The 13,605-nt window shown below is 39.0% G+C and overlaps 1 protein-coding gene across 2 annotated transcripts in view; it reads left to right on the forward strand.

Moving 5' to 3' along the window:
* The first annotated feature begins 753 nt into the window (after window positions 1-753).
* LOC142094877 (protein MTSS 1-like) overlaps window positions 754-13,605 on the forward strand; it is a 93,694-nt gene continuing 80,842 nt past the window's right edge. For both annotated transcript variants that reach the window (XM_075177462.1, XM_075177463.1), the window contains exon 1: window positions 754-1,017. In XM_075177462.1, coding sequence (XP_075033563.1) covers window positions 946-1,017 — 72 coding nt within the window. In that variant the 5' untranslated portion in view covers window positions 754-945. The remainder of the gene's footprint in view (window positions 1,018-13,605) is intronic.

The raw sequence follows: 13,605 nt of genomic DNA on the forward strand, positions 1-13,605 counted from the left end.
TTCACCGGTAAAGCCCCGAAAAACAGATTTACAAGACCCCTTAATGGATAAACAAATGCATTGGCTAACAATAAATGCAAATTTGGTATTCTGCGCAAAGGGCATATTTTCCAACCTGAACCTACGATTAGGTTTTAAATTAAGTAGAAGGAATTTTACCCCATGATATATACAGCACACTAAACAACAGGTGGCACAACTTATGTATTTAGGTGCTATTAAATGAAACCTAAGTGGATCCGTCATTCACATATTTCCCATATAGTTCCTCCCGGATCATACCCTGCAAGGACACACATATACATATATACATATATATATATACATATATATATACATATATATATAAAGACATGTCTATACCAGTTAATACCTGAGCTGAACGCGTCGCTCTCACACCTGTGGGCGTGGCTACAAGCCCGCCTTTGCACGCAGAGCTCCGCCCCTCTCTCTACGTACGACCATATTACTGGAGGGCAAACCCGCAACTGATTTCTCAAAGCAGAGTTGGCAACTTGTACAGAAACCTGGTCACGTCACAATGAAAGCCACGCCTCTTATTGTGTGACGTAACTCGCTACTTCCCTCCCCCTCTGTCTCTCCAGACGTTATGTATATCCTGAGTCGAGGGCGTGGAGAGAGCCTATAGAGGCGGGAAAGTAAATCGGGGGCGTGGTTTGTGGGGAAATTGGGGAGGTGTCTGTGGAGGAAGGCGGTGCCTGGTCTCCGTTGGCAACGTGTGTGGCCGGCAGGGGGCCCTGCGCCGTTGCGTAAGCCGCGTATTCCCGAAGCCAGGTCTTCCCCTCCCCGCTCCAGTGCATTGCAGCGGCATGAGATCAGAGTGAGAGCACTCCGCTCGTATTATCAGTGGTGATCTGCCGGCAGGAGCCCGCACACCGGACACGTAGAGAGCTGGGGGTGGTGCTCTGCCCGGAGCACCGTAACATGGACGCGGGCATGGAGAAGGAATGCAGCGCGCTGGGAGGACTCTTCCAGACCATTATGAACGATATGAAGGTGAGAATGTCTGCCAGGCGTGTCCGAGGAAACTTCCATAACAAAGGAGGGAGCAGGGGGACAATGCAGTGTGTGGAGACCATGCAACCTGTTCAGCCAGCTCTGGGCTAACTGGGAGTATGTCACTAGGGCTGTAGTCCCCTATGGACCATACTGTACATGACACACATAGACCAGCATGGACTGGTGCATCAGCATACACAGCTGCCTACTGTATAGTCATAGTGCAGAGATGTAGTTCTGTGACACACAGCTGAGTGATCCAAAAACAGCAATACACAAGGTACCCCAAAATGTGTCATTTAGTGGGGGACCCATTATACCACCAGAGGGTATGTTAGATCTGTGCTCCTGTGACACTACAGCAATACACAAGATACCCCAAAATGTGTCATTTAGTGGGGGACCCATTATACCACCAGAGGGTATGTTAGATCTGTGCTCCTGTGACACTACAGCAATACACAAGATACCCCAAAATGTGTCATTTAGTGGGGGACCCATCATACCACCAAAGGGTATGTTAGATCTGTGCTCCAGTGACACTACAGCTATGCACAATCATCACATGATACCAAGTGTTAATGAATGATTTCTTGTGCCTAACATTTTTTTGCATGGAATTTGAGACATGCCTAACACTGGACATTAACATTCTTCCACAGAAATGTATGACCCCATTCAGTCAAACACTTACATGAGACCACAACAGGAAACTGTACATTATATATATATATATATATATATATATATATATATATATATTTAGTTGGGATTTGTGTATGTTGCAAAAGATTGGTTTGAATTGTTAATATTAATACATAGTCTGAACAACTAGTAAAGTTAGTTAATTTTGGTTCATGGTGTGATCATGACACCTTCCATGCTATGTAATGTACAGATTTTTCTTTCCTCACCTTCAATTTATTGTTTTTTATAGCTTTACAGAGGCTGCATCTATGATTCTTATCTATTTCTTTCTTTTTGCTGATTTTATGTGTAAACCAAACAGCTGGTTTTCAGACAACTCTTGTTGGATAAACAGTCTGTGTTTTGATTCAGCAGTGAACTAATTCTCGTCTGCTCCATGTGTGCACTTTGCTGTCAGTAAAACAGTAAGACACAATACTGCAGGGAAAACCATCAAAGCAAAATTAAATAATGAAGGATGGTTTTTTGGTTTTTTTTTTACAGCTCATGATTGGGAGTTCTTTATATTGTGAAATAAAAGTGCAACATCAACAATTGCCTTGTGATTTTTCTACGGTCAGTCATTATATATGTCAAAGTATCTTGTACACTAAAGACCCAAGTTCAGTAAATACTTTTTATTTAAAATGTATAATAGGTCTGCAGTAGATTTATGATAGTTCTGTGCAGTGAACTGGTTACACTGATGTACTCTGAAATATTAAAGTTGGATACATCTAAAAGGAGCATAAGGGCAGCTGTGTAAAGTAGCTATGTTAATCACCAACACATGATCACAAGGGTTATGGAGAACAGCTGTCTGAGCCATTTGTTGGTTAGAAGTGTGTGCATTATGTTTTTCTGTCTGTCCTGCCAGCAGAAAGTGGGTTGAAGTACACACAGTTCAGTGGGAATGTTGGGGTAAAAAGAAAAAGGGCAGTAAAAGTATTGCACAACTTCTGATACTCTATAGGTTTTTTATGACTCTTGAAAGGCTAAGAATATATGTATAGGATTAAAACTTTTTTGTAAATATGAGTTTAGTGACTTAGGCTGGTATCATTATCAGGCGTATTGTAGATATACTGAATATTAGGCAAATTTAGCATGGCTAGTTACTTGTGAATGGAAGGTAAATTCCACTATGTAAATGTAAAGTTAATATAGGATAAATGGCAAAGGGACATCCACTATTCAGGCACATGGGGTCTACAAACTAATAACAGTACATTGTTTTTCCTTTTTTGCTATCTTTGTGCTTTTCAGCCATGTATTTTAGTTAATCAAAATTTAATTTCATTGTCATTGGGATAGGACACAGAGCTGAACGCTAAATACAATTCAGTTGTCTGTTATTAGGAGTAGAAATGTCATACGTGATAGTATAAATACATGGCTAAAAGGCTCAGAAAGACCAATCATAAGCTTCTGATGTGGCAACTTCTCTTTTCACACTTCTCCCTTTGATCATTGACAAAAAACACAATTCACATTTAAAGCAGGGGTGTAGTGTACAACCTCTTTACATGGATCAATTTAATTTGTGGGCAATAAAGTAGATCCGAGATGCCTTTGAGCAAAAATTAACGAATTAAGCCCTATGTTCATTCGCGATCATTACCGTAGGGTTTGTAACTGAATTTCTCTTGGAACATTCCACACAGAAGTATAAAGTGTGAGGCAACGTGCAATTAATTGAATCGCTCTCTTTAAGTGTTATGGCAAAAAATATGACTAATGTTGATGTGTTATGTGGTCAAATTAGCACTTACTGATACATCTGTATATAACACAACACTGTTTAAAAGAGTTGATGCAAGATATTTGTTTAGTTAGGAAGCAACTGCAAAAAGAAGTTGATCAGTGGCCATTATTAAGGAGGCACAGATTGCTTTTTCATGATGGATTGCAAAAAATGCTTAGAGGGAGGGAGCACAGGTTATTTTTCTGTCAGAATTGGGCTTCCCTGTTTGTCACTTTGTAGAATTATATTCTATGTTAACATTTTACAACATTGCTGAGCTTTATATTGGAGAAACATCAAAGCCCTGATCCGGTTGTAAAGTAGGATAACATTTGTGATGAGACTATCTCTATTGGAAGTGTTTGGTCAGTAAATATTAACTTGTACAATGTTCTGTGTGCTTTGTCAGCTAGTTGCAGAATCTGAAATTATAGCCCTTTGGAAGCCTATACAGATAGCATTTTGAGGTGCCAAACTGGGAAGTGGACCTTCCCAGTTTGACAAACTTAAGAAAAAGATTTGTGATAGTACAACTCCAAGCTTCAATGGCATATATGGTTGCCATCTGACCACTTCTTGACCTGTACGTTTTTGGTGGCATATTTTTTTTTTATTATTTATTTATTTAGAAAGATTGCAAATTCTAGTATCCATGATGAATCAGTTATCACCGCCAGTCAGTGAAGCAATCCCTTTGACAAACATGTTAAGATTTAGTATATTCAAACATCTTGCCTGATACTAGCCCTGAAGGCATACAGTCATGTAACCTCCAAGTAGAGATTTAATTCCTGCACTATTTGCTTGCATCAGCTAATGTATGGGGAGTGGCTTTTGAGGCAGGTAAGAAAGGATTTGCTTGATATAGCAATGTTCTATAATGTATCAAAGTTTAAGTCAACAAGCTGCTGATTTTCTCATATAATCATTGTTACAGGACATATAAACCTTTGTCCTTTACAGAATGAACTAGTAGAGTCAAGGAAATGTTCAAATGTTGACATTTGTTAAAAAGCAAGACATGCATTTGCACTTATTTCATTCACCTGTGTGTTCATTGTATATTTTTTCCAAAGTTTTGATACATCTGTGAAAACTTTGCTGGTGTGTTAAAGAGGAACGGTCATAAATGGGGCAGTGGTAATTCTAATAAATTAGAAATTGATAAGTGTAATGCCCAATTCTTCCCATCCATCCTTCAGATTATTATGGAACTTATGCTCAATATGTTAAATATCTACTGGGTAGCATTCAGTCTCTCTACTACCGGCCTCACTGCTCTATGTCCGTGATCTCAGAGCACTAACGTTTAATGGGAAGAGGTGACACTGTGGAGACAAAGTTCTGCCTAGCAAAGGCGTTGGCATGTTCACCCCTGAACTACACGCCAGTAACTTCTGGTCAGATGCTCTCGAATGGAGATGGAACGGGAAAAATATTGGTGCATTTGTCTTCAATTACTATTAAATTGATACATAATCTAATAGTGATAGGTGCTCTTTAAAGAAACACAAATCCCTAACATGAGCAGTAACATAATGTAGACATTTCTAGATTTTTATGACTTTTTGAAAATACTTTTTAAATGTATGGTTATTGCAGAAATATACCATGAAATTATGCCTGTATAGAGAAGTATTGCCACCATAATCCAGATTTGTATTCTGATAGATTTCACCCCAGTGAAAATATATATTCTTTGGAGAAAAACAAATGGGTTGCTTTTAATATCTGCCTCTGACAAGTCTAAATAAAGACAAGCATTGCAGCCTGGTTTGTCTGTTTGATTGGAACAAAACAAGTAGATCTCAGAGCAGAGTAATTTGACCTGTGGATCATCAAACTGCACAGACAAGGTTATTCAGGCATTGGGCCAAACCATTACCTTGCAATATAAAGGTGTTCCCTTCCATTTTAGGACAGCTGATGCTGACATATGCAGGTAGTGGTTACCTACAGGCCAGATTTATTCATTCTGTCTAATAAAACTGGATTTTGATTATTTAAAACCTTTATAACCCTGTAATATGTGGTATCCCTTTTAGTGGAAAACCAAAGTAAATAAGGGCAGTGATAGGCAGCCTGATGTATTTCAGGAGTGGCCCTCTAAACTTCTAAAGGACCATATATAGCTCTTATTCTCAGTAATAAGTTAAAAAAATAAATGTAATCAAAGAAAGGGGCCTTTATCTGTAATAAACAAACAGCAGGTATTTTAAACATGTCTTACAAGTTATAACAGATGTGACAATAAAGCAGGAATGACCTGGGCTCCGCATGTGTAAACATTTCCCAGGTACCTGTGAAGTGTATTGGTGGTATATAAAATAGCCTGTATAGTTGGTCTTTTATACAGTTCTGCAATGCATTAAACCTGTGAATTTTAAATTTCTCAGTTTGAAGCACCCATAGGGTCTCCATAATTGTTTTTCAAAGCACCCATCATCATCATCATCATCATCATCATTTATTTATATAGCGCCACTAATTCCGCAGCGCTGTACAGAGAACTCATTCACATCAGTCCCTGCCCCATTGGAGCTTACAGTCTAAATTCCCTAATATAGACACACACATACAGACAGACAGACAGGTAGAGACTAGGGTTAATTTTTGATAGCAGCCAATTAACCTACCAGTATGTTTTTGGAGTGTGGGAGGAAACCGGAGCACCCGGAGGAAACCCACGCAAACACAGGGAGAACATACAAACTCCACACAGATAAGGCCATGGTCGGGAATCGAACTCATGACCCCATTGCTGCGAAGCACAAGTGCTAACCACTAGGCCACTGTGCTGCCCATAAGCCCAAATTATTACCAAGTAGTTCCCAACTTGCCTATCACCGGCTCTGGCCGTGGCAACCCAGGGAGCCGTGGCGCACAGTTTAGGAACCACTGCATTAAACCGTTATATTGATTTAATTTGACAACCTGAAGTACCCCATAAATATGTCTGTGAGGTCAGTGCAGGTGTCTGTGACAACTTGATGTGTGGTTAACAAAAATAGCCGTTTTCATGAAGATAAGAGCACAGATGTATTCTAACAATTGAATATTGAGGATTTGTTTCCACTTTCAGTTTATGTTGGTTATGCAAGGGGTTGACCAACCAATCAGATGATGGCTTTGATCAGTAATCTGCAAGGTATACCAGCCCATCGCTTGTTTAATCTATTTTTATGCAGTGGTTCCTGATCTTGTTTATTCTTGTAAGAAATAACTGTATTGGAAAGCATGCAAGTGAACACTGATTTATGATCTGATAGTGATTTGTACTAAATGTTATTGTGCTTCTCATGTATTGTGCTTCTTAATAAGTTCCCAAGAAGAAAGACAAATAAACTTGTGATAAGGATTGGAAGTGTTACTTTGGCTCTGAGGAGGATTCTTAGGCTGGTTACACACTACAGGGTTTTCACCCACATATCGGCCAGTCACACAATAAATAACCGTATGTCCTTATATCGCGTTAGTGTGTACATTCTAACGCTGAACGATTATCTTTCCGCAATACGTCGTATCTGATTTAATTTCATAAGCAGACTAAAAATCTAGTTCAACGATGTCCCAATTCTGCAGAGTGTACGCACTCGCGACCAGTTCTCTGTAGAGTTTACAGAGTTACAGACTTTTCAGCTGATGGTTATGACAGATGAAGAGCACAGATCTAAAGGTAAATGTTGTATAATGTGTACACATGAATCTGCATACTGATCAAGGCTTTCTGTCATTCGTTTAATCGTTAATCAAATCTCATTGGGAGAAATTTTCTGTAATGTATATCCAACCTTACTCTGTATCTCGCAGTCCTTGAAGGCTCTGTTGAGTTCTCTCGATTAGTCTCAAGACATGTTTTGTTTTGGGTTTTTTGTTTTTTTTTGACTGTCAGATATTTAAAAAAAAAAATATATCTATAAATCTGGAAGCTTGTTAGTCCGGTTTCATGTATCTCTCAGAAGGAGCCTCTAGGCAGATAGACAGGTGACCGTCACAGGATTGTTTTGCCTCCAGTGAGGGGAAAGAACTCTCCTGTGGTGATGTGGCTAATAATTAAAATATGGGAGCGTCTTGTTTTTCTATTTCCACACTATAGAAGTGTACTTATATTTATTGTTTAGTCATGTGACAAATAGCAAGGCATCATGGGAAATGTAGCAGCAGGCAGCATGAGTGTGGAAACACACATTAACTTCAAAAAATGAATTGTGTTGAAATGGTAGCATATTGGGAAACATACCGGAGGTGGGCAATAGGTCACCAGTATGCACCAAGACATTGAATCTACCAATGTCTGGAATTGTGCAAGAGAGAGACAGCAGCATTCTTTCACACTAAAGTCTCTCAGATATCGCCTAGTGCAAAATATCTGTCTTGGGCATTGTTCTAGAACAGTGTTGGCTAACCTGTGACACTCCAGGTGTTGTGAAACTACAAGTCCCAGCATGCCCTACTAGCAATAAGCTGCTATATATTGGCAAAGCATGCTGGGACTTGTAGTTTCACAACATCTGGAGTGTCACAGGTTAGCCAACACTGTTCTAGAAAACCCCTTAAATGCTGGACTGGGTTAAGATCTGGTGACAGCAATGGCCATGACTGATTGATAATTTGAGTGTCATGCAAGTCAGAGCATTGGACAGCTACAAGTGCTATGGATGAGGGCATTGTCCTCCTGGAAGACATCCTCCAATCATGAAAGAGATGCTGGGGTGAAGGTGCTCACTCGGTACCATTAAGAAATAACTAGCAGTGACCTTGCCTTCTACAGGAATGACTACACTGCACATCATTACGGAACCGTCGGAACATTCTTTGTTGGAAAGAAGCACTCAGGCTATAGAGTTCCTCCAGGTCATGCCACACGTGTACTTTCCCATTTATTTCAAAGTCTCCTGCAGTAGCCATAATTCTAAGCAACCAGGGCAGTCCAGTCATTTTATACTTGACCATGCCGGGATGTTATTTGCTCCAGTAACGCCTGAGACACACTTGTGTTGCTTTTAATATGCTTGGTGTCCCTCGTTTACCCATGTGTTTTGTTTTGTTATTTTTTTATTTTTTTTTGACCCCTACTGTAGTATAAAAAAAAACCTAGTCTGAATACTGCTCTTCATCAAGTAAACTTCATAGACCGACATAATTGTGGGGGAGTGAACCTTTTGTGCATGTGGACTTGTGACCAAAATGGTGGCCTTCACAGGAGGCAACAAAATAGGATCATGTGGTTTGGCACGGAAGAGTACATTGTCTAAACATTGAGTCACCATGCTTAATGCTATGAACTGTGCTTTAACAAACTGAACGGATTGGTGGCTTCAAGACCTTTCACCTTGCATTCCATTATATAGAAAATATTAAAACAATCTATAGTCCCCTGTTTTCAGCCTTTTTTAACCTTTGAGAAGGTTCCTTGCAGTGTCCTCCAATGATAGATAAGACATCTTGTGTTCATAGAAACTAATGCCCCCCTCATGATGAAATCGTTATCTTGGACATATTTCTTTTTTTATATACTCGTGCATGTTTTTCATGTATATTTTGAAATGCTATTAACTCTTTAAGATATTACAGCTTGCTTTTTCATACTTTGTAGTCTTTTATCAGCATTATTATATCTATTTGTTAAATTTAATGGATTGCAGTAGGACCATTGAAATAAGGGCTAATTAGGATGAATGTCTCTTCAGGAAGTACTTGTTGTATTTAAAGTGAAATGGGTGGGTAGAGAGTGTACCGCTTAAATCGTGTAACCGGGACAGGAACTGATGAGGATAAGATATTCTCTCTGTAAAGCGCTTCATAATATGCAGGTACTATGATAAATATTGTGATCTGGCTGTTCAGCCTAACATCTTAATGACCAGATCTATGTGGTTATGTCCAACACGTATATAAGCAAATTGCTCACAGATGCGATCAGACCGCAGTGCTGTATTGCACATATGTGGCCGTCAGTATATTTGATACAAGATTCCTTTTTATCATACCAAATTTTATTTTAGATTTAATTACCACTTATTGTATTCTGTTATTATGGTGCTTTCCTTCAGTCAGTGATAAGAATCTGCTGGGATGGGGGAATACAGTATGTGTTGGAAGCGTCTGCTTTGAACAACACAAAAATCTGAATTTACAGTCAACACTCAGAAGTAGCCCAACAATGACCTCTCTGCAGTGCCCTTGTACTGTCTTCTAAAGATAAGACACTCACAGAACTGAGTGTCTTCTAAACTAAAGATATGATGTGAATTCCTAAATCTGTCTCCTAACCTTTACATGTGGGGACGCTGCCTTGGTGAAAGTTTCCTGAGCAAAATAGTCCCTTCCATCATGAATCTTGTCTCTCTTTTAAAGAAATGTAACAAAGTATTTAACATAGATAAAACATAATACACCAACAGAAGATTACGGTGATATAAACTCTTCGTTTTGTTTTACTTTTATAGGTCAGTACATGTTTTATCTACTTAATTACAACATTTTTGCAGTTACATGAGGTTTTTTTTATGCCACTCCAATTACTACTCTACTGAAACGGTCACTTCCAGTATACGGATACATTACAAGCGCATTGTTTGGCTGATCATATATTTCTTAATTGTTCACACATTGACAGACCATTAAGGGCTTGTTCAGATAGAGTATTTCTCATGTTACATTCTGTATGAAACAAGACATAAGAGAAACTCGCTGAAAATTCTGCTTACTCCATTCATCTTGGGGGGGGGGGGGGGGGGGGGTGTGCACGCGCCTGCTGGTCACACAGGTTAGCCCCTTCCCCCACATTACCTGACAAGGTTATTCTTGTCTATTGAAAAACTCATTTCAGCAAGTGGGACTTATTTATTTTTTTCTCTAAGGGCACATGTACTGGTAAAATGCATGAATCTAATGTGCGCATTAGACTCTCTTTTTTTAGTGACGCATCTTAATGCAGTATCTGATCTGTGATCTTTAAATCAGTAGAGTGCAAACCGTCTTCTCCGGATCAGTAGCTCAGACTGATCTTCTACTGCATTTAACAACAAATACAGGTCTGCCTTTAATTTTACAATCTTTACATACAATATAAGAAATGTTCTAGGATGTAAAGGAACAGTGTATGTCCTCTGATATATTGTGTATGGTATTCTTTCCAGTGGCTCTCCAGCTGTTGCAGAACTGTGAGCCCTAGCCTGGAGAGCCATGGGTTGTCCAAACCTGATGTAGGCATTTGATTACATTTTAGTACTTTCTATCTACATTTATGATCATAAATACAAAATTCATTATCAGTGGGAGCAGCTTGTTGCTTTGCTGTAATTTCCTTTTAACAGAGGCAGATGTGTGTGCAAGTTCTCTTCGCCTCTGTACGCACTTGCTGAACATGCACACATCCCACAGAAGGGAGACTAAGAAAACAGTCGTAGATTCTCAACCTAATTGAAAGCAATATTAATATATCTGTTGGGATTAGATGCTTCATAAAAGGCATGTGTTGTCTACATTCCATTGGTTTGTTGCTAACATTGTGACAGGAGCCATGCCACTAACAGTCTTCTCCTTTGGAAGGAAAACCCTATTTTTTTATGCACTTTAGAAAGCGTTGAATTTAGCTTAGATTGCATTCAATGTCATAGACTTAGATTTCTATCTCGGTATGAATTGAATGTTAGTCTATGTCAACTGTTTTTTTTAATTGTAATGGTCATTTTACATATACAACTGTAAATAGTGTTTGTTTTTTTATTGTTTTGTTTTTTTAAATAACATGTGGTTTTGCACTTGCAATCCACTTAGCACTTCCAGTAAGTAGCATGTTTCTCTCTTCAATAAACAGAAATCCTTTTGGTTGGGACAGCTGTGCAAACCTTCAGAAATACCGTTACTTTGTTAGTGGCCAGGAACTTGTATGATTGCTGGTAGTCTACCTAGGTGAGACTATGGACATTTGCAGTTATGTGTGTTAATAACTGAAACATAGAATTTGTCCAACCTATACTTCTATGTTTGTCTGCATATTTCCGGTAACTCCATCATGATGGAAGCTTCTATTTTATTGATGAACATGTTAGTTGTTTCAGGAGCTTATCAGAACTGAATATATTTTACAGAATTATCTATTCTGACAGCGGACTTCCTGGTAGTAGGACCCTTTCAAGGGCACTGCAGTCAGCCGCTCTTCGACCAAAGTTGGCAGCTAACTGAGGACAACAGGTGACAGTTGGCTGCTTTTGGTATATAAATTTGATGGGAGCTCTTTCAATGCATGGGAAATTTCACATTTATAGTTATCATGCCATTAACTTGTGCTTTAGATTAAGTATCAATCCTAGACCACATTAGTATATAGCTCCTCTGTGGCCAAATTACCATGGTAATGTAGTTGAATGGTTGTTTTACATTGCCAAGCAATACTTTCCAAGCCAAACTCCTTCTGACATGAATGCCTTATTTGATATAATGAAAGCAACATGACGGATAGTTTTCGTTGTTTTACCCAGTAGTGGCCGCATATATCGCTGATCCTGTTGCTTGGCCCAAATTATGTAGTGTTATGTACGTCTGGTCGCTGTCCAATGATGATTCACTTCAAATGGTGTGGTTCCAAAGCACAATGCGATTTAATAGCAAAAAGCAGCAGAGTAACAATTCAATAATATAAGTACAGCCGATTATATACGCAGGTGCTCTGGATCCAGCATAGTCACTCAGTCCTGAAGTTCTTTGGTTGAGAAGAGTGTCTGCTGGGCCCAGAGCTCCTGCTTATATAGAGTCAGTGATACAGTGAAAACAATACAGATGATTTGCCATGTTTCTATAGGTTCAGGCTTCAGGAAGGTCCAGTGTAATGCAGGTCATTGGTCAGTTCAAATGATGCCCTCCAAGGGTGGGGGTCAGCTCTCAAAAAGATGCATACTAATCTTCTGGTTCAAACTGGTCTATTTATATTACACACACAATTCTGATCATTTATTCCATATAATCCATAACTTGCATACGCAAGGAGCGATATCTTAGCCGATAGAACCGGACATCTGCGAATAAATAGGGAATTAGAATGATACCAAACAATATGTTTCCTGTAACCTGAACCTTAGATCTCAATGAAGTGTATATAACATTCATAACATATATAACTATAAACTCTGCTTCATTTCCTTATAAATAACTGTGATGCAACTATTTTTAATATGAACTTATTAGAAGTGTATGTGTTCATGTAAATGTGTGTATAAGTGTTCACACATGTTGTGGTTAATTACGCTCCTCCACGCCGTAGCATGCTATTTGCATAACTTCAGACATAGACAATCAGATCGATAGATATTAATTTGAAATGAGCATATCCAATTGTTTGACTTCGACAGTAGGTACGTAGTCACATTGGACAACATTGTGTAGTTTGGCCCTTTAAGTCAAGAGGCTGGATGACCTCGGATGAAGCCAGGACCTGTCAGTATGGTCAGAAGATGACTGTACACCCTGGCTGTTCAGAGGTCACTTTTTTCCATCACATTTACTGGCATGTTTGATAATGATCAGATTATCGGGCATCACTGTTATTTTGGCACCACCACCGTCTGCTGCAGATATTGCAGCGTGTGACGCTCATAAGTCAGTTAATGCCTTTGACAGTTGGCTGATCTGTCTGTCCATATGTACTCGAGAAACTGGCCTTGTTTCTGTGTATATTCCCTATTATTACTTTCCTTTGCCCAGTGTCAAATGCGATATTGAGTCTTGATAAATGTAAGATTGACGATACAATGATAAAAATTTAATTACTGGTTAAATAACACCCGAGTGATGAATCTCTGCTCTGGGAGTGTCTTGGGCTGTATGTTACAATAATAATGTCATAAAAATTAACCAGTAATGCTTTTATCACTGATGACATAGGCCAAGTCTACCATGACCAATATATTGAAATATTTTATTGAAATATAAAACCTCCTGTTTGACCTGTTATTTCATAGCCGTAAAAGCTGAGAAATTTGGAAACGTCAGTCTCAACCACACTTCACCTTGACCAACCTGCTTAGACATTCCTCTACTTAAAGTTGACACAAAGATAAAGACAAGACAGGCAGAAGGGCGGTGTTTGTTTTTTGAAACTGTATCCTCCTTTGTAAATGTGTTTGTTTGTTCTAAAGACGACAGTGGTAGAA

The sequence above is a fragment of the Mixophyes fleayi genome, chromosome 6, assembly GCF_038048845.1.
Source record: "Mixophyes fleayi isolate aMixFle1 chromosome 6, aMixFle1.hap1, whole genome shotgun sequence".
In the NCBI taxonomy this organism is placed as follows: domain Eukaryota; kingdom Metazoa; phylum Chordata; class Amphibia; order Anura; family Limnodynastidae; genus Mixophyes; species Mixophyes fleayi.